This window comes from Nerophis lumbriciformis, linkage group LG33 (genome assembly GCF_033978685.3).
Source record: "Nerophis lumbriciformis linkage group LG33, RoL_Nlum_v2.1, whole genome shotgun sequence".
Lineage (NCBI taxonomy): Eukaryota > Metazoa > Chordata > Actinopteri > Syngnathiformes > Syngnathidae > Nerophis > Nerophis lumbriciformis.
The window spans coordinates 24,482,501-24,505,149 of NC_084580.2; the positions used below are offsets into that span (position 1 = coordinate 24,482,501).

General features: G+C 36.9%; 1 protein-coding gene across 1 annotated transcript; it reads left to right on the forward strand.

Moving 5' to 3' along the window:
* The first annotated feature begins 152 nt into the window (after nt 1-152).
* cyp7a1 (cytochrome P450, family 7, subfamily A, polypeptide 1) lies at nt 153-21,618 on the forward strand. The gene is made up of 8 exons (XM_061928348.1): nt 153-373; nt 5,449-5,689; nt 8,261-8,470; nt 8,551-8,745; nt 8,828-9,027; nt 13,874-14,004; nt 14,075-14,253; nt 21,061-21,618. The coding sequence occupies exons 1-8, from the start codon at nt 291-293 to the stop codon at nt 21,358-21,360; spliced, it is 1,539 nt and encodes a 512-aa protein (XP_061784332.1). The 5' UTR covers nt 153-290; the 3' UTR covers nt 21,361-21,618.
* The last annotated feature ends 1,031 nt before the right edge of the window (nt 21,619-22,649 follow it).

Genomic DNA, 22,649 nt, shown 5'->3' on the forward strand with positions numbered 1-22,649 from the left:
TAGATTTAGTGTAGGAAAAAAAAAAAAAATTGTCATTCATGATGATGACATCATACCATTTTGAGTCTACCTCCGGGCACACCCCGACACACAGAACTCCTATAAAAACCTCCCGAGTACAGCGTGTCATTACTCTCACTCCAGCTGCTCATTGGTATGCACACACTGTACACACACACACACACACACACACACACACACCAGTTCATTAGGCAACTTGCAGTGAGGCGCATCGCTCCACTTGTTTGTTGAGGAGGCTCGTCTTCTGTTTGGAGCGTTCTGTCACGGCCATGATCATAAGCATTGCTCTGATATGGGCGGTGCTGGTGGGCTTCTGCTGCATCCTCTGGCTGGCTGTGGGGACACGACGCAGGTAAGAATATATTGCAGTTATAAGCAGGACACGCCGTTTCATGTTGTATTTTTAACACTCTTTTTCACCGCGTCATGGCTCTCAAATTCTTCAGTTTTAAGGTCAATGCGCTAAAATGGCACCATTTTTTTAAACCACTTTTAAATTGCACTATGCCTTTAATTGCCGGGCTATTAAAGAGGGGAGAAACCAGGGGGTGTCCGAAAGTGATCATTTTTGAACGACCCGCGCCACGTTCTGAAAAACCTTTAAAAAAAAAGTGGAGTAAAACAGGTGAAATGTAAGGATACAAAGTTGTAATGTTAACTCTAATAACACTCTTTTAAAGTGTCATTGCTCAAAAGTGAAGTGAATTTTGAAGTGAATTATATTTATATAGCACTTTTTCTCTAATGACTCAAAGCGCTTTACATAGTGAAACCCAATATCTAAGTTACATTTAAACCAGTGTGGGTGGCACTGGGAGCAGGTGGGTATAGTGTCTTGCCCAAGGACACAACGGCAGTGACTAGGATGGCAGAAGCGGGGATCGAACCTGGAACCCTCAAGTTGCTGGCACGGCCACTCTACCAACCGAGCTATACCGCCCCAAAAAAATAATAATGAATCAAAATCAATTTTGATAACACTTTAGTATGGGGAACATATGAAGCATTAATTAGTTGCTTAATAACATAGGGTTAGGGTTAGGTTCAGGGTCAGGGTCAGAGTTAGGGTTAGGGTTAGGGTTGGGGGGTAGGGGGTTAGGTTCAGGGTCAGGGTCAGAGTTAGGGTTAGGGTTAGGGTTAGGGTTGGGGGGTAGGGGGTTAGGGTTAAATGCACTGTCCATCTATGACAGGGGTCGGCAACCCGCGGCTCCGGAGCCGCATGCGGCTCAGCTGCATACTTGCCGACCCCCCCGATTTTCCCGGGAGACTTCCGGATTCCAGTACCTCTCGCAGAAAACTCCCGGGATTAATATTCTCCGATTTTCACCCTTACAATAATAATAATAAGAGCGTGCCATGATGGTACAGCATTTTAGCGCCCTCTACACTCTGTATCAACAGCGTGCCACCCCAGCCTCTAGTTATATGCATCTTCTGCTTGCACACGTAAGTGACAGCAAGGCATACTTGGTCAACAGCCACACAGGTTACACTGACGGTGGCCGTATGAAACAACTTTAACACTCTTACTAATAATGTGCCACACTTTGAACCAAAACCAAACAAGAATGACACCTTAACACAACATAAACACAACAGAACAAATACCCAGAATCCCATTCAGCCCTGAATCTTCCCGGGCTACATTATACACCCCTGCTACCACCAAACCCCGCCCCGACCCCAACCCTGCTCCCTCACACATCAGGGTTAGGGTTGGGTAAGGGGGGCAGGGGATTAGGGTTAAATGCACTGTCCATCTATGGTAAGCCAGGATGGTGCCCAAACCGCACGCAAGGCCCCCCCTGATCACAAACAACATGTGCACAATGGTTAGGGTTAGGTTTAGCGTTGGGGTTAGGGTTAGGGTTAGAGGATGGGGGTAGGGGGTTAGGGTAAAGTGCACTGTCCGTCTATGGTAAGCCAGGATGGCGCCCAAACCGCACGCAAGGCCCCCAGGGGACCCCGATCAGAAACAACAGGTGCACAACGGTTAGGGTTAGGGTTAGGGTTAGCATCAGGGTTAGGCTTAGGGTAAGGGTTAGGGTCAGGGTCAGGGTCAGGGTTAGGGTTAGGGTTAGGGTCAGGGTAAGGGTTAGGGTTAGAATAAGAGTTAGGTTCCGGGTCAGGGTTGGGGTTAGGGTTAGGGAAGACTCTTCTTTAATGGCTTACTGGTTGTATAATAAGGCCATGCAGAATGGTAAATGGTAAATGGGTTGTACTTGTATAGGGTTAGGGTTAGGGTTAGGGTTAGAGGATGGGGGTAGGGAGTTAGCGTTAGGGTTAGGGTTAGGGTCAGGGTCAGGGTTAGGGTTAGGGTCAGGGTCAGGGTAAGGGCTAGGGTTAGGGTAAGAGTTAGGTTCCGGGTCAGGGTTGGGGTTAGGGTTAGGGAAGACTCTTCTTTAATGGCTTACTGGTTGTATAATAAGGCCATGCAGAATGGTAAATGGTAAATGGTAAATGGTAAATGGGTTGTACTTGTATAGGGTTAGGGTTAGAGGATGGGGGTAGGGAGTTAGCGTTAGGGTTAGGGTTAGGGTCAGGGTCAGGGTTAGGGTCAGGGTCAGGGTAAGGGCTAGGGTTAGGGTAAGAGTTAGGTTCCGGGTCAGGGTTGGGGTTAGGGTTAGGGAAGACTCTTCTTTAATGGCTTACTGGTTGTATAATAAGGCCATGCAGAATGGTAAATGGTAAATGGTAAATGGGTTGTACTTGTATAGGGTTAGGGTTAGAGGACGGGGGTAGGGAGTTAGGGTTAGGGTTAGGGTTAGGGTCAGGGTCAGGGTCAGGGTAAGGGCTAGCGTTAGGGTAAGAGTTAGGTTCCGGGTCAGGGTTGGGGTTAGAGTTAGGGAAGACTCTTCTTTAATGGCTTACTGGTTGTATAATAAGGCCATGCAGAATGGTAAATGGTAAATGGGTTGTACTTGTATAGGGTTAGGGTTAGGGTTAGGGTTAGAGGATGGGGGTAGGGAGTTAGCGTTAGGGTTAGGGTTAGGGTCAGGGTCAGGGTTAGGGTTAGGATCAGGGTCAGGGTAAGGGCTAGGGTTAGGGTAAGAGTTAGGTTCCGGGTCAGGGTTGGGGTTAGGGTTAGGGAAGACTCTTCTTTAATGGCTTACTGGTTGTATAATAAGGCCATGCAGAATGGTAAATGGTAAATGGGTTGTACTTGTATAGCGCTTTTCTACCTTTTTAAGGAACTCAAAGCGCTTTGACACTATTTCCACATACTAAAGTGTTACCTCAATTATTGACATATTCCAATTACTCCAATTACTTCACATCAAATATTCCCCTTTGAAATATTTTTGGGAGAAAATATTGCACATTTATTTGAATTAATTTTAATTGATTTTACATGCGTCATATAATTTTCAATAGACTTGCCATGCTACTATGCTTCCCCCATCAATATTAAATAAATGAAGGCATGTCCTTATAGACTTGTGTTGGAAGTGTGACCAATCGGTCAATACTTGTTATTGTCATCAATAAAATCAGTTCTAAACGTAGCGTAGCATGCTAGTGACCCCAGAAAAAATAAGACAATTAAATATTAATTATTTTTAACACTTTTATAAGTGGTTCCCTTTTGGATTGCTAAGAATTTTAGTGGGAAAAAAACTGTCATCATTCAAAAAAATAAATAAAAATAAATCAATATTGTTAAGACTTGTTGGCTTATTTTAGGCTTCAATTACTTTACATCAACAAAAAATGTCCGCTTTGTTCTGGATAGGTACAAAAACATTGATAAAAAATGGCAGTAGAAGTCTGGATACATTTAGTACTCAATTCTAAAACAATACTTATTTTGAATTCAAATATATAGTAGAAAAAAATTATATAATAAAAACAATTTTTCGTCCTTTTGAGTGCACGAAAAGACGGAAATAAAAATTAAAAAACTTAATATGAACTGTTTTTAACACTTTTATGAGTGGTCCCTTTTAGGCCACTGTAACAATCCACACAGTTTGAACAGTAACACTGTGTTTGAATATAGGAAAATAAAACACTGTACTTTATGTAGGTTCATCTTTGGCGTACCACTAGACGGAGCCCGTGTACCGTACCACCGTTTGAGAATCGCTGATATCAGGATCAACACTAAAATAATCATGGCTACACAGGTGGTTCTCCATCCATCCATCCATCTTCTTCTGCTTATCCGAGGTCGTGTCGCGGGGGCAGCAGCCTAAGCAGGGAAGCCCAGACTTCCCTCTCCCCAGCCACTTCGTCCAGCTCTTCCCGGGAGATCCCAAAGCGTTCCCAGGCCTGCCGGGAGACATAGTCTACCCAACGTGTCCTGGGTCTTCCCTGTGGCCTCCTACCGGTCGGACGTGCCCTAAACACCTCCCTAGGGAGGCGTTCGGGTGGCATCCTGACCAGATGCCCGAACCACCTCATCTGGCTCCTCTCCATGTGGAGGAGCAGCGGCTTTACTTTGAGCTCCCCCCGGATGACAGAGCTTCTCACCCTATCTCTAAGGGAGAGCCCCGCCACCCGGCGGAGGAAACTCATTTGGGCCACTTGTACCCGTGATCTTGTCCTTTTGGTCATAACCCAAAGCTCATGACCATAGGTGAGGGTGGGAACGTAGATCGACCGGTAAATTGAGAGCTTTGCCTTCCGGCTCAGCTCCTTCTTCACCACAACGGCTCGATACAGCGTCCGCATTACTGAAGAGGCTGCACCGATCCGCCTGTCGATCTCACAATCCACTCTTCCTTCTATCGTGAACAAGACTCCGAGGTACTTCAACTCTTCCACTTGGGGCAGGGTCTCCTCCCCAACCCGGAGATGGCACTCCACCCTTTTCCGGCCGAGAACAATGGACTCGGACATGGAGGTGCTGATTCTCATCCCAGTCGCTTCACACTCGGCTGCGAACCGATCCAGTGAGAGGTTCTGTACTTTGGAAAACTCTTCGATATATTTTCATGGATAAATGTCCGATGTATAGATCTTATTTGAACGTCTCTGGCTTGCGCTATCAACTCATTCTTCTTCAGTAAGGGCTACGCTCCGGCCGCTACGCCAAGTTAGCAAGCTCCACGCTACGTCACGTTTCTGACTATTTTACTTCTCTGATTCAATGAATATCATCCACTTTCTTCACAACCATGCTCGGAAAAACAAAGGTATGTCCGTCCCGAGCTACAAGCTAATGCTAGCGAGTGAGACCGGCTGTCTTGGTTGGATCTCCACTCTGATATTTGCCAGCGGCGGGGAGGCTCGTAACCCACAGTTTTGCGTAGCAATTAGCTAGGAAATAGTGTGTACCTTGAAAAACTCGTTAATTGGGGCACTGATATCCCAAAGTTCTACTGTGTCATGAAACAATGTGACGATAAGGATATCCAAGCAAAAGTCACATGAATTGTTGGATCATGGAAGTAATCATTTTTGGCTTGCCTTTGATGTCCGCAGGCAGCCGGGGGAGCCTGCGGTTGAAAACGGGCTCATACCTTATCTTGGTTGTGCTCTGCAATTCGGGGCCAACCCTCTGCAGTTCCTCCGCAGCCGTCAGAAGAAGTATGGCCCCATTTTCACCTGCAAGATCGCGGGCCAGTACATTCACTTCCTGTGTGACCCCTTCTCCTACCACTCAGTCATCAGACAGGGTAGACACCTGGACTGGAGGAAGTTCCACTTTGCCACATCCGTAAAGGTAAGTCGATAGAGTCTGACCGTTTGATTGATTGAGATGGTTGGTTTAGAGCCAAGGTTCTGTTTCCAGACTTTGGTTGCCGTCCGTCAGATTCATTAGGTTTTAGTTCAAGTACGTGAAGATTGCTCAGTGAGGGGAGTCCCTTGAGATAACTTCTGTTCCAGGTTTTACTTGCCGTCCGTCAGATTCATTTGGTTTTAGTTCATGTATTAAAAGATTGCTCAGTGAGGAAAATCCCTTGAGATAACTTATTTTCCAGGTTTTACTTGCCGTCCGTCGGATTCATTTGGTTTTAGTTCATGTATTAGAAGGTTGCTGAGTGAGGAAAGTCCCTTGAGATAACATCTGTTCCAGGTTTTACTTGCCGTCCGTTGGATTCATTTGGTTTTAGTTCTTGTATTAGAAGACTGTTCAGTGAGGGGAGTCCCTTGAGATAACTTCTGTTCCAGGTTTTACTTGCTGTCCGTCAGATTCATTTGGTTTTAGTTCATGTATTAAAAGATTGCTCAGTGAGGAAAGTCCCTTGAGATAACTTCTGTTCCAGGTTTTACTTGCCGTCCGTCGGATTCATTTGGTTTTAGTTCAAGTATGTGAAGATTGCTCAGTGAAGGGAGTCCCTTGAGATAACTTATTTTCCAGGTTTTACTTGCCGTCCGTTGGATTCATTTGGTTTTAGTTCATGTTTTTGAAGATTGCTGAGTGAGGAAAGTCCCTTAGGATAACCTCTGTTCCAGGTTTTACTTGCCGTCCGTCAGATTCATTTGGTTTTAGATCATGTATGTGAAGACTGCTCAGTGAGGAAAGTCCCTTGAGATAACTTCTATTCCAGGTTTTACTTGCTGTCCATCGGATTCATTAGGTTTTAGTTCATGTACGAGAAGATTGCTGAGTGAGGAAAATCCCTTAAGATATTTTCTGTTCCAGTTTTTACTTGCCGTCCGTCGGATTCATTTGAATTTTGTTCATGTATTAGAAGGTTGCTGAGTGAGGTAAGTCCTTTGAGATAACTTCTGTTCCAGGTTTTTACTTGCTGTCCGTTGGATTATTTTGGTTTTAGTTCATGTATTAGAAGATTGATGAGTGAGGAAAGTCCCTTGAGTTAACTTCTGTTCCAGGTTTTACTTGCCGTCCGTCGGATTGATTTGGTTTTAGTTCAAGTACGTGAAGATTGCTCAGTGAGGGGAGTCCCTTAAGATAACTTCTGTTCCAGGTTTTACTTGACATCTGTTGGATTCATTTGGTTCTAGTTCATGTATTAGAAGATTGCTGAATGAGGAAAGTCCCTTGAGATAACTTCTGTTCCAGGTTTTACTTGCCGTCCGTCGGATTCATTTGGTTTTAGTTCAAGTATGTGAAGATTGCTCAGTGAAGGGAGTCCCTTGAGACAACTTATTTTCCAGGTTTTACTTGCCGTTCGTCGGATTCATTTGGTTTTAGTTCATGTTTTTGAAGATTGCTCAGTGAGGGGAGTCCCTTAAGATAACTTCCGTTCCAGGTTTTACTTGACATCTGTTGGCTTCATTTGGTTCTAGTTCATGTTTTAGAAGATTGCTGAATGAGGAAAGTCCCTTGAGATAACTTCTGTTCCAGGTTTTACTTGCCGTCCGTCGGATTCATTTGGTTTTAGTTCATGTATTAGAAGTTTGCTGAGTGAGGAAAATCCCTTAAGATATTTTCTGTTCCAGTTTTTACTTGCCGTCCGTCGGATTCATTTGAATTTTGTTCATGTATTAGAAGGTTGCTGAGTGAGGTAAGTCCTTTGAGATAACTTCTGTTCCAGGTTTTTACTTGCCGTCCGTTGGATTATTTTGGTTTTAGTTCATGTATTAGAAGATTGATGAGTGAGGAAAGTCCCTTGAGATAACTTCTGTTCCAGTTTTTACTTGCCGTCCATCAGATTCATTTGAATTTTGTTCATGTATTAGAAGGTTGCTGAAGGAGTTAAATCCTTTGAGATAACTTCTGTTCCAGGTTTTACTTGCCGTCCGTTGGATTATTTTGGTTTTAGTTCATGTATTAGAAGATTGATGAGTGAGGAAAGTCCCTTGAGATAACTTCTGTTCCAGTTTTTACTTGCCGTCCATCAGATTCATTTGAATTTTGTTCATGTATTAGAAGGTTGCTGAAGGAGTTAAATCCTTTGAGATAACTTCTGTTCCAGGTTTTACTTGCCGTCCGTTGGATTATTTTGGTTTTAGTTCATGTATTAGAAGATTGATTAGTGAGGAAAGTCCCTTGAGATAACTTCTGTTCCAGGTTTTACTTGCCGTCCGTCGGATTAATTTGGTTTTAGTTGAAGTACGTGAAGATTGCTCAGTGAGGGGACTCCCTTAAGATAACTTCTGTTCCAGGTTTTACTTGACATCTGTTGGCTTCATTTCGTTCTAGTTCATGTTTTAGAAGATTGCTGAATGAGGAAAGTCCCTTGAGATAACTTCTGTTCCAGGTTTTACTTGCCGTCCGTCGGATCCATTTGGTTTTAGTTCATGTATTAGAAGTTTGCTGAGTGAGGAAAGTCCCTTAAGATAACTGCTGTTGCTAACATTGGACTTTCCTTCATTCATTCATTAGGCATTTGGCCATGACAGCTTTGACCCCCGACATGGCCACACCACAGAAAACCTCCACCAGACTTTTCTGAAGACTCTGCAAGGCGAAGCATTACCTTCCCTGATTGAGAGTATGATAGGACACCTCCAGGATGTCATGTTGAGGTCCAACACCCTCAGGCCCAGCAGGGACCACTGGGAGGTGGATGGCATTTTCGCTTTCTGCTACAAGGTACGCAACCGGTGCAACGTAGGTTCTACAGAATGTTCGGACTGGATCGACTCACTCCCTGTTCCCATTTTGCTCCTCAGGTGATGTTTGAGTCTGGCTACCTGACTTTGTTTGGCAAAGACTTTGGTGAGGATAAGTGCAAAGCCCGGGAAGCCGCTCAGAAAGCCTTGGTGCTCAATGCCTTGGAGAATTTCAAGGAGTTTGACAAGATCTTCCCGGCTCTGGTGGCCGGCCTGCCTATCCACGTCTTCAAGAGTGCCTACAGCGCCAGAGAGGTCTGTGGAAATCCATGGCAGACCAATTCCTCTGACGTTTCTATTCTAACACTCTTGTCTTTTTTCTGGGGAATACATAAAGAACCTAGCAAAGACCATGCACGCCGAAAACCTGTCCAAGCGGGAGAACGTTTCGGATCTGATCTCAATGAGGATGATCCTGAATGATTCCTTATCCACCTTCAACGACGTGAGCAAGGCCAGGACTCACGTGGCGCTGCTTTGGGCTTCACAGGCGAACACCTTGCCCGCAACCTTTTGGAGTCTTTTTTACATGATCAGGTAAGACCCTTTCTTTTGGCTGATGTTTACGATAGACACGTCAGAACTCGGAACAGTAAAATAGTTGACTTTTTTAGCCAATTGTTCCACCGTACTTCTCAAACGTACTTGTCATATGTTAACTGTTAGCATGCTACCTTTCTTTAGGCTAATTTTGCCTTCATACACCTCAGCATAATATTACTTTGTACATGGCTTATGCTAACTTTTTTAGCCAATTGTTCCACCGTACTTCTCAGAGATATAAAACTTACTTGTCATATTTGAACTGTTAGCATGCTAGCTTTTTTAGGCACATTTTGCCACCGTACACCTCAGAATCATATTACTTTGTAGGTAGCATATGCTAATTTTTTTAGTCAATTTTTTTATCGTACTTCCCAAGAGTTTTAAAACTTACTTGTCGTATTTTAACTGTTAGCATGCTAACTTTTTTAGGCAAATTTTGCCATCATACACCTCAGATTCATATTACTTTATAGGTGGCATAGGCTAACATTTTTAGTCAATTTTTTTTATCATACTTCCCAAGAGTTTTAAAACTTACTTGTCATATTTGAACTGTTAGCATGCTAACTTTTTTTAGGCAAATTTTGCCATTGTACACCTCAGATTCATATTACTTTGTAGGTGGCATATGCTAACTTTTTCAGCCAAGTTTTTTTATCGGACTTCTCAGAGTTTTAAAACTTACTTGTCATATTTGAACTGTTAGCATGCTAACTTTTTTAGGCACATTTTGCCACCATACACCTCAGAATCATATTACTTTGTAAGTGGCATATGCTAACTTTTTCCGCCAAGTTTTTTTTATCGTACTTCTCAGAGTTATAAAACTTACTTGTCATATTTGAACTGTTAGCATGCTAACTTTTTTAAGCAAATGTTGACTTCGTACTCCTCAGTCATATTACTTTGTACGGGACATATGCTAACTTTTTAGCCAATTTTTCCAAAACTCACTTGACTTACGTTAACTGTTAGCATGCTAAAAAATTTTTTTTGCAAATTTTACTGTCTCAGTATCATAACATTTTATATGTGACATGATAACTTCTTTTTTTTTTTGCCAATTTTACCATCGTGCTTTTTAGAGTTATAAAACGTGCTTGACTCATGTTAACTGTTAGCATGTCAACATTAGCATGCTAACTTTTTTAAGCAAGTTTTACCGTCAGGCACCTCAGAGGCATATAACATGTTACTTGACATTAGCTAACTTTTAGCATGCTAACATCACCGTGCATTTTTTATATTTTTTTAGCAAATTTTAGCCCTGTACACCTCAAAATTATCCAACTTTGTACGTGACATATGCTAACTTTTTTAGTTAATTTTGCCACCATACTTCTCAGAGTTATAAAATGTACTTGACTTATGTTAACTGCACGCTAACTTTTTTAAGCAAAATATGCTGTCAAACACCTCAAAGTTATATAACTTGCTACCTGACATTAGCTAGCTGTTATCATGCTAACATCAGCGTGCTAACCTTTTTAGCAAATTTTTGCCGCTGTACACCTAAAAAACATACTACTTTTAGGTGGCATTTGCTATCTTTTTCAGCCAAGTTTTTTATCGTACTTCTCAGTTATAAAACTTACTTGTCATATTTTAACTGTTAGCATGCTAACTTTTTTAAGCAAATGTTGCCATTGTACACCTCAGTCATAGTACTTTGTACTATGCTAACTTTTTAGCCAATTTTTCCAAAAACTCACTTGACTTATGTTAACTGTTAGCATGCTAAAAAAAAATATATTTTAGCAACTTTTTCTGTCTCAGTATCATAAAACTTTACATGTGACATATGCTAACTTTTTTAGTCAATTTTTTTTATCGTACTTTCCAAGAGTTTTAAAACTTACTTGTCATATTTTAACTGTTAGCATGCTAACTTTTTTAGGCAAATGTTGCCATCATACACCTCAGATTCATATAACTTTGTAGGTAGTATATGTTAACTTTTTTAGTCAATTATTTTATCGTACTTCCCAAGAGTTTTAAAACTTACTTGTCATATTTTAACTGTTAGCATGCTAACTTTTTTAGGCAAATGTTGCCATCGTACACCTCAAAATCATAATACTTTATAGGTGGCATATGCTAACTTTTTCAGCCAAGTTATTTTTATCGTACTTCTCAGAGTTATAAAACTTACTTGTCATATTTTAACTGTTAGCATGCTAACATTTTTAGGCAAATTTTGCCATCATACACCTCAGATTCATATTTCTTTGTAGGTGGCACATGCTAACTTTTTTAGTAATTCTTTTTTATTGTACTTCCCAAGAGTTTTAAAACTTACTTGTCATATTTTAACTGTTAGCATGCTAACTTTTTTAGGTAAACGTTGCCATCGTACACCTCAGAATCATAATACTTTATAGGTGGCATATGCTAACTTTTTCAGCCAATTTTTTTATCGTACTTCTCAGTGTTATAAAACTTACATGTCATATTTTAACTGTTAGCATGCTAAATTTTTTAGGCAAATTTTGCCATCGTACACCTCAGATCCATATTTATTTGTAGGTGGCATATGCTAACTTTTTTAGTCCATTTTTTTATCGTACTTCCCAAGAGTTTTAAAACTTACTTGTCATATTTTAACTGTTAGCATGCTAACTTTTTTAGGCAAATGTTGCCATCGTACACCTCAAAATCATAATACTTTATAGGTGGCATATGCTAACTTTTTCAGCCAATTTTTTTTATCGTACTTCTCAGAGTTTTAAAACTTACTTGTCATATTTTAACTGTTAGCATGCTAACTTTTTTAGGCACATTTTGCCATCATACACCTCAGAATCATATTACTTTGTAGGTGGCATATGCTAACTTTTTCAGCCAAGTTATTTTCATCGTACTTCTCAGAGTTATAAAACTTACTTGTCATATTTTAACTGTTAGCATGCTAAATTTTTTAGGCAAATTTTGCCATCGTACACCTCAGATCCATATTTATTTGTAGGTGGCATATGCTAACTTTTTTAGTCCATTTTTTTATCGTACTTCCCAAGAGTTTTAAAACTTACTTGTCATATTTTAACTGTTAGCATGCTAACTTTTTTAGGCAAATGTTGCCATCGTACACCTCAAAATCATAATACTTTATAGGTGGCATATGCTAACTTTTTCAGCCAAGTTTTTTTTATCGTACTTTTCAGTTATAAAACTTATTTGTCATATTTGAACTGTTAGCATGCTAACATTTTTAGGCAAATTTTGCAATCGTACACCTCAGATTCATATTACTTTGTAGGTGGCATATGCTAACTTTTTCAGCCAAGTTTTTTTTATCGTACTTCCCAAGAGTTTTAAAACTTACTTGTCATATTTTAACTGTTTGCATGCTAACTTTTTTAGGCACATTTTGCCATCATACACCTCAGAATCATATTACTTTATAGGTGGCATATGCTAACTTTTTCAGCCAATTTTTTTATCGTACTTCCCAAGAGTTTGAAAACTTACTTATCATATTTTAACTGTTAGCATGCTAACTATTTTAGGCACATTTTGCCATTGTACACCTCAGAATCATAATACTTTATAGGTGGCATATGCTAACTTTTTTCAGCCAAGTTATTTTTATCGTACTTCTCAGAGTTATAAAACTTACTTGTCATATTTGAACTGTTAGCATGCTAACTTTTTTTAGGCAAATTTTGCCATTGTACACCTCAGATTCATATTACTTTGTAGGTGGCATATGCTAACTTTTTCAGCCTATTTTTTTTTATCGTACTTCCCAAGAGTTTTAAAACTTACTTGTCGTATTTTAACTGTTAGCATGCTAACTTTTTTAGGCAAATTTTGCCATCATGCACCTCAGATTCATATTACTTTGTAGGTGGCATATGCTAATTTTTTTAGTAAATTTTTTTATCGTACTTCCCAAGAGTTTCAAAACTTACATGTCATATTTTAACTGTTAGCATGCTAACTTTTTTAGGCAAATTTTGCCATCATACACCTCAGAATAATATTACTTTGTAGGTGGCTTATGCTAACTTTTTTAGCCAAGTGTTCCACCGTACTTCTCAAACGTACTTGTCATATGTTAACTGTTAGGATGCTACCTTTCTTTAGGCTAATTTTGCCTGCATAAACCTCAGCATAATATTACTTTGTACGTGGCTTATGCTAACTTTTTTAGCCAATTGTTCCACCGTACTTCTCAGAGATATAAAACTTACTTGTCATATTTTAACTGTTAGCATGCTAACTTTTTTAGGCACATTTTGCCATCGTACACCTCAGAATCATATTACTTTATAGGTGGCATATGCTAACTTTTTTAGTCCATTTTTTTTATCGTACTTCCCAAGAGTTTTAAAACTTACTTGTCATATTTTAACTGTTAGCATGCTAACTTTTTTAGGCAAATTTTGCCATCCTACACCTTAGAATCATATTACTTTATAGGTGGCATATGCTAACTTTTTCAGCCAAGTTTTTTTTATCGTACTTCTCAGAGTTATAAAACTTACTTGTCATATTTGAACTGTTAGCATGCTAACTTTTTTAGGCAAATTTTGCCATCGTACACCTCAGAATCATATTACTTTGTAGGTGGCATATGCTAACTTTTTCAGTCTTCTCAGAGTTTTTCAGCCAATTTTTTTTTGGGACTCTTTCTAGTAAAAGTAGACAGTTCCTTGTCACAAACTCGCATGTCGGCTGTGAGCGTGACCCCAGGATGCGGAGACGGCAGGCGATGTGCAAGCGACAAGGTCCTTTTATTAGGAACAGAACAATGGAGCATTGGCGTGGTTGAGCAGCAGACGACTGTTAGCATGCCAACTTTTACGATAAAAATTGTTTCCTGTAACGTTTGCAGAAGTCCAGACGCCATGAAAGCGGCGCGGGAGGAGGTGCGAAAAGTGCTGAAGGGTTCCGATCTGACCACCGACCCCGGCGGCCCCACGCTGAACCTGACCAGGGCCCAGCTGGACAACATGCCCGTCATGGGTGAGTTGGAGGCGCACTTTTTCTGGGCGTTCAAATTCCTGGTGTGGAACTTTGGTGTGTTGGATCTCAGACAGCATCATCAAGGAGGCCATGCGTCTGTCCAGCGCCTCCATGAACGTGCGCGTGGCCAAGGAGGACTTCCTGCTGCACCTGGACAACCAGGAAGCTTACCATATAAGGAAGGATGACGTCATCGCCCTCTACCCTCCCATGCTGCACTACGACCCCGAGATCTACGAAGACCCTTACGTAAGAAGCGCCGTTAAAATCGGGGGCGTCCTAACTTTTTCCACTGAAAGACCGGAAAAAAATCACAGAATGCAGTCACAAAAATATTAAAAATAAATCATACATACATTTTTTAAAACTTTTCCATTCAATGCTAAAGTTAACATTGTTTTTTTTTCTTAAAGTTTATGTCCTTTTCGTTTCATTTGGAAAAAACACCCCCCCTCTCCATCCAAAAAAAAATAATTCAAAGTGGAATATAGGTCAATAATTCATATAAAGATTAGTTTTAAATTCGTTATTATTTTTTGGAGTAATGACAATTTTTTTTTCACTCCCACTAAAATTCTTGGGGACCCAAAAGGGTCCCACTCTTAAAAATGTTTTAAAAAAAATAAGTCTTACATTTTACGATCCACGCTAAAATCTCTAGATCCATTCATAAATTATATATATTTTTTCCTCATGTTTTTTTTCCTGTGAATTTATGCACTTTTTGCCAAAAAATAATTTTTTATTTTATTTTTTTTTATGGCAAATGCAATACCCCCATCCTCACCCCCACCCCTTTCAAAAAAAACTCAAAGTGGAATATTTGATGTGAAGTATAAATATGTCAATAATTCATAACAACATTGATTTTCATTCATTATTGTATTATGAGTGATGACAGTGTCAAAAAATAATAATACATTAAAATTCTTAGGGACCCAAAAGGGTCCCACTCTTAAAAATGTTAAAAAAAAACAAGTCTTACATTTTACGATATACGCTAAAATCTCTAGATCCATTCATAAATTATATATTTTTTTTCCTCATGTTTTTTTTTCCCTGTCAATTTATGCACTTTTTGCCAAAAAAATAAAAAAAATTATTTTTTTATTTTTATGGCAAACACAAAAAAATGCAATACCCCCTCCTCACCCCGCCTCTTCAAAAAAACCTCAAAGTGGAATATTTGATGTGAAGTATAAATATGTCAATAATTCACAACAACATTGATTTTCATTCATTATTATATTATGAGTGATGACAGTTTCAAAAATAACAATAAACTAAGATTCTTGGGGACCCAAAAAGGTCCCACTCTTAAAAATGTAAAAAATTAGTCTTACATTTTACGATCAACGCTAAAATCTCTAGATCAACTTCAGATCCATTCATAAATTATAAAAAAAATAATTCTCATGTTTTTTATTTTGTATTTTTTTGTAAATTTTTTGCACTTTTGCCCCCCCCCCCCCCCCCCCCAAAAAGTTAGTTTTTTTTTTTGGCAAACACAAAATATGCAATACCTCCGTCCCCACCCCCACCCCTCAAAAAAAAAATCTCAAAGTGGAATATTTGATGTGAAGTATAAATATGTCAATAATTCATAACAACATTGATTTTCATTCATTATTATATTATGAGTGATGACAGTTTCAAAAAATAACAATAAACTAAAATTCTTGGGAACCCAAAAGGGTTCCACTAGTAAAAATGTTAAAAATACGTCTTACATTTTACGATCAACGCTAAAATCTCTAGATCAACTTCAGATCCATTCATAAATTATAAAAAAAAAATTCACGGGTTTTTTTTCTCGTTAATTTTATGCACTTTTTGCGGAATTTTTTTGTTTTGTTTTTTAATGGCAAACCCAAAATATGCAATACCCCCATCCCCACCCCCGCCCCTCCAAAAATAACTCAAAGTGGAATCTTTTATGTAAATATGTCAATAATTCATAACAACATTGATTTTCATTCATTATTGTATTATGAGTGATGACAGTTTCAAAAAATAATAATACATTAAAATTCTTAGGGACCCAAAAGGGTCCCACTCTTAAAAATGTTAAAAAAAAATAAGTCTTACATTTTACGATCTACGCTAAAATCTCTAGATCCATTCATAAATTTTAATTTTTTTTTCCTCATGTTTTTTCCCCGTTAATTTATGCACTTTTTGCCAAAAAAATAAAAAATGAAAAATATGTTTTTTTTATGGCAAACACAAAAAAATGCAATAACCCCCATCCCCACCCCCACCCCTCCAAAAAAAACTCAAAGCGGAATATTTGATGTGAAGTATAAATATGTCAATAATTCATAACAACATTGATTTTCATTCATTATTATATAATGAGCAATGACAGTTTCAAAAAATAATGATACATTAAAATTCTTAGGGACCCAAAAGGGTCCCACTCTTAAAAATGTAAAAAAATAAGTCTTACATTTTACGATCTACGCTAAAATCTCTAGATCCATTCATAAATTATATATTTTTTTTCCTCATGTTTTTTTCCCCTCGTTAATTTATGCACTTTTTGCCAAAAAAATAAAAAAAAATTTTTTTGATGGCAAACACAAACAAATGCAATACCCCCTTCCTCACCCCCGCTCCTTCAAAAAGACCTCAAAGTGGAATATTTGATGTGAAGTATAAATATGTCAATAATTCATAACAACATTGATTTTCATTCATTATTATATTATGAGCGATGACAGTTTCAAAAAATAATAATACATTAAAATTCTTAGGGACCCAAAAGGGTCCCACTAGTAAAAATGTTAAAAATACGTCTTACATTTTACGATCAACGCTAAAATCTCTAGATCAACTTCAGATCCATTCATAAATTATAAAAAAATGTTCACGTTTTTTTTTCTCGTTAATTTTATACACTTTTTGCGGAATTTTTTGTTTTGTTTTTTAATGGCAAACACAAAAAATGCAAAACCCACATCCCCACCCCCGCCCCTCCAAAAAAAACCTCAAAGTGGAATCTTTGATGTAAATATGTCAATAATTCATAACAACATTGATTTTCATTCATTATTATATTTTGAGCGATGACAGTTTCAAAAAATAATAATAGACTAAAATTCTTGGGGACCCAAACAGGTCCCACTCTTAAAAATGTAAAAAAATAGTCTTACATTTTACAATCAACGCTAAAATCTCTAGATCAACTTCGGATCCATTCATAAATTATAAAAAAAATAATTCTCATGTTTTTTTATTTTGTATTTTTTTGTTAATTTTTTGCACTTTTTGCCCCCCGCCCCCCAAAGTTTTTTTTGGCAAACACAAAATATGCAATACCCCCGTCCCCACCCCCATCCCTCCAAAAAAAACCTCAAAGTGGAATATTTGATGTGAAGTATAAATATGTCAATAATTCATAACAACATTGATTTTCATTCATTATTATATTATGAGTGATGACAGTTTAAAAAAATAACAATAAACTAAAATTCTTGGGGACCCAAAAGGGTCCTACTAGTAAAAATGTTAAAAATACGTCTTACATTTTACGATCAACGCTAAAATCTCTAGATCAACTTCAAATCCATTCATAAATTATAAAAAAAAATGTTCACGTTTTTTTTTCTCGTTAATTTTATACACTTTTTGCGGAATTTTTTGTTTTGTTTTTTAATGGCAAACACAAAAAATGCAATACCCACATCCCCACCCCCGCCCCTCCAAAAAAAACTCAAAGTGGAATCTTTGATGTAAATATGTCAATAATTCATAACAACATTGATTTTCATTCATTATTATATTTTGAGCGATGACAGTTTCAAAAAATAACAATGCACCAAAAATATTGTGGACCCGAATGGGTCCCACTCTTAAAAATGTTAAAAACAAGTCATACATTTTTTTTTTTACTTTTAATGCTTAAACCACTAAATTTGTCAATCATGTCTTTTTATTTTATTTTTGTGCTTTTCTTGTTTGTTTTATGGACTTTTTTTTAAAAGAACAATGTTTTTTTTGGCAAACACACAACAATATGCAACCTTTCCCTCCAAAAACTTCAAAATGAAATCTTTGATGTGAAGTATAAATATGTCAATAATTCTTAACAACATTGTTTTTCATTCGATATTATATTTCCAGCGATGACAGTTTAAAAAAAAAAACAACACACTAACATTATTGGGGATATAAAAATGTTAAAATTAAGTCTTTTTTTTTTTTTTTTTTTACTTTCAATGCTTAAACCACTAAATCTGTCCATCATGTCTTTTTATTTTATTTGTGTGCTTTTCTTGTTTGTTTTATGGACTTTTTTTTTTAAAGAAAAATGTTGTTTTTTTTGCAAACACACAATATGCAACTTTTCCCCCCAAAAAACTCAAAGTGGAATATTTAATGTGAAGTATAAATATGTCAATAATTCATAACAACATTGTTTTTCATTCATTATTATATTTTGAGCGATGACAGTTAAAAACAAACAAAAAACAATACACTAACATTCTTGGGGACCCAAAAGGGTCCCACTCATAATTTTTTTTTAGATAAGTAATAGATTTAAAAAGAAAAACTGTTTTAACTATTCCACTTTAAAAAAAAATATATTAATAAAAACATAATAATAATAAATAATAAAAAATATATTAAAAAAAAACCCAATACATTCTTGGGGACCCAAAAGGGTCCCACTCATAGAAATGTTAAAAATAAGTCATAGATTTGAAAAAAAAACTTTTTTAAATATTCCACTTTTGAAAAAAATAAAAAATAAAATAAATAAATAATAAAAAATATATTAAAAAAAAAAACGAAAAAAAAAAAATACACTAACATTCTTGGGGACCCAAAAGGGTCCCACTCATAAAAATGTTAAAAATTAGTCATATATTTAAAAAAAAAACTTTTGTAAATATTCCACTTTAAAAAAAAAAAAGATTAATAAAAAAATAAAATAAAAAAAATAAAAAAATAAAAATATTTTTTTTTAAAAACCCGGAAAAAAAACAATACACTTACATTCTTGGGGACCCAAAAGGGTCCCACTCATAAAAATTTTAAAAAATAAGTCATAGATTTTTTTTTTTTAACTTTTTTAACTATCCATCCATCCATCCATCCATCCATCCATCCATCCATCTTCTTCCGCTTATCCGAGGTCGGGTCGCGGGGGCAGCAGCCTAAGCAGGGAAGTCCTCTCCCCAGCCACTTCATCCAGCTCTTCCCGGGGGATCCCGAGGCGTTCCCAGGCCAGCCGGGAGACATAGTCTTTTTTGGGGACGGCGTGGCGCAGTGGGAGAGTGGCCGTGCGCAACCCGAGGGTCACTGGTTCAATCCCCACCTAGTACCAACCTCGTCATGTCCGTTGTGTCCTGAGCAAGCAGGCAGCAGCATGCTGGTTAGCGCCTTGCATGGCAGCTCCCTCCATCAGTGTGTGAATGTGTGTGTGAATGGGTAAATGTGGAAGTAGTGTTAAAGCGCTTTGAGTACTTTGAAGGTAGAAAAGCGCTATACAAGTACAACCCATTTATTTATCATTTTTTAACTATTCCACTTTAAAAAAAATTATTAGAAAAAAAAAAAATATATATATATATATATATATATATATATATTTAAAAAATACGAAAAAAACAATACACTAACATTCTTGGGGACCCAAAAGGGTCCCACTCATACATTTTTTTTTAAATAAGTCATAGATTTTTTTTTTTAACTTTTTTTTAACTATTCCACTTAAAAAAAAAATATATCATAATAAAAAAAATTATAAATAAATAATAAAAAAATATATTTAAAAAAAAAAAAGAAAAGAAAAAATTCTTGGGGACCCAAAAGGGTCCCACTCATAACAATTTTAAAAATAAGTCATAGATTTAAAAAAAAAAAACGTTTTTAAATATTCCACTTTAAAAAAAAAGATTAATAAAAAAATAAAAAATAAAAATATATATATATTTTAAAAAAACCGGAAAAAAACAATACACTTACATTCTTGGGGACCCAAAAGGGTCCCACTCATAATTTTTTTTTAAAATAAGTCATAGATTTTCTTTTTTTTTTAACTTTTTTAACTATCCATCCATCCATCCATCCATCTTCTTCCGCTTATCCGAGGTCGGGTCGCGGGGGCAGCAGCCTAAGCAGGGAAGTCCTCTCCCCAGCCACTTCGTCCAGCTCTTCCCGGGGGATCCCGAGGCGTTCCCAGGCCAGCCGGGAGACATAGTCTTTTTTTAACTATTCCACTTTAAAAAAAAATATTAGAAACAAAATAAAAAATATATTTAAAATATACGAAAAAAACAATACACTAACATTCTTGGGAACCCAAAATAAGTCATAGATTTTTTTTTTACTTTTTTTTTTAACTATTCCACTTAAAAAAAAAAAAATCATAATAAATAAATTAATAAATAAATAATAAAAAATATATTTAAAAAAAAAATGAAAAGAAAAGTACACTAACATTCTTGGGGACCCAAAAGGGTCCCACTCATAACAATTTTAAAAATAAGTCATAGATTTAAAAAAAAACGTTTTTAACTATTCCACTTTAAAAAAAATTATTAGAAAAAAAAATAAAAAATATATTTAAAAAAAATACAAAAAAAAGCAATACACTAACATTCTTGGGGACCCAAAAGGGTCCCACTCATAATTTTTTTTTTAAATAAGTCATAGATTTTTTTTTTAAACTTTTTTTTAACTATTACACTTACAAAAAAAAATCATAATAAAAAAAATTATAAATAAATAATAAAAAATATATTTAAAAAAATAAAATAAAATAAAAAAGTACACTAACATTCTTGGGGACCCAAAAGGGTCCCACTCATATCAATTTAAAAAATAAGTCATAGATTAAAAAAAATAACTTTTTTAACTATTCCACTTTAAAAAAAATAAAATAAAGACTAATACAAAAATAGATAATACAAATATATTTAAAAAAACAAACAAAAAAAAACCACAAAGAAATATTACAAAAAATAAAAATAAAAAACTTTTCGAATATGCTGTTAAAAAGTAATTTGAAGAAGAATGCTGGTCTTGACTTTCCTTTCCTTCCGCCAGGAGTACAAGTACGACCGCTTCCTGGACGACCAGGGTCAGGAGAAGACCACCTTCCATCGCCAGGGCCGCCGCCTGCGCTACTTCTGCATGCCTTTCGGCTCGGGCGTCACCAAATGTCCCGGCAGGTTCTTCGCCGTCTACGAAATCAAACAGTTCTTGACTCTGGTCTTGGCCTACTTTCAAATGGAACTCCTCGACCCCGCCATCAAAGTCCCGCCCTTGGACCAATCGCGCGCCGGCCTGGGGATCCTTCAGCCGACGTACGACGTGGACTTTAGGTACAGGTTGCAGTCCAACTAGCAGGATTGTGGACCGTGTCAACAAACCTTAGTCACATGATCCGTGGTCTGTAAATAGATGTGTACTTTTACTGTATATTGTCGCTAAAGTACACCCGAGAGTATTTTATTAGTGATTTTTATTCTTCTTTTTGCATTGCTGACTGGATTTGAACGTGAACAATCTACCTGTTTTCTCACTGATATGGTCTGTAACTTACCAGGAACCTTCCAACCCATACGGTTCTCAACAATACCAATTATTAAAAACCTTTTTTTTTTAAACCAAAATCTCCACATTTTTATTTACACTTTAGCAGTTAGCTGGTAGCGATAAGTTAGCTTGTCACCACTCAGTCTCATTTGTATTATAAAAGTAGTCCAAAGTTGACCAAAGTAGCTAATTTTTGTTAGCATTTAAATATTAGCAGGCTAGTTTTTCAGGTTACGTAAACGAATGATACCTGTTAGCATGCTAATGTTGGTATGCTAGCTTTTTTTTTTAGATAATTCTGTAGGTATACACCTCAGTGATATTTTGATATGCTAACATTAGCATGCTAGCATTTTCAGATACACGCCATAGAGTAGTATATTTTTGGCGCTTGACGCAGGTTACAGTTAGCATTTTAGCATGCTAACATCAACAAGATAGCTTTTTTAGCTGATTTGGCGGGTTAAAATCTTTCAACCCATACAGTACCGGTACTCAAAAATACCAATTAAAAACAATTTTTTTAAACCAAAATCTCTACATTTTTATTTACCCTTTAACAGTTAGCTGATAGCGATGAGTTAGCTTGTTATATTTTACACCACTCAGTCTCATCTGTATTATAAAAGTAGTCCAAAGTTGACCAAAGTAGCACATTTTTGTTAGCATTTTAATATTAGCAGGCTAGTTTTGCAGGTTACGTAGATCAATGATACCTGTTAGCATGCTAATGTTGGTATGCTAGCTTTTTTTTTTAGGCAATTCTGTAGGTATACACCTCAGTGATATTTTGGCATGCTAATATTAGCATGCTTACATGCCACAGAGTAGTATATTTTTGGGGCTTGACGCAGGTTACAGTTAGCATTTTAGCATGCTAACATCAACAAGATAGCTTTTTCAGCTGATTTGGTGGGTTAAAATCTTTCAACACATACGGTACCGGTACTCAAAAATACCAATTAAAAACAATTTTTTTAAACCAAAATGTCCACATTTTTATTTACCCTTTAACAGTTAGCTGATAGCAATGAGTTAGCTTGTTATATTTTACACCCCTCAGTCTCATCTGTATTATAAAAGTAGTCCAAAGTTGA

Coding starts and splice junctions, on each gene's coding strand:
- cyp7a1 (XM_061928348.1), top strand. CDS start 291: ATGATCATAAGCATTGCTCTGATATGGGCGGTGCTGGTGGGCTTCTGC. Junction 8,746..8,827: donor GTGCCTACAGCGCCAGAGAG/GTCTGTGGAAAT, acceptor GAATACATAAAG/AACCTAGCAAAGACCATGCA. Junction 14,254..21,060: donor AGATCTACGAAGACCCTTAC/GTAAGAAGCGCC, acceptor TCCTTCCGCCAG/GAGTACAAGTACGACCGCTT.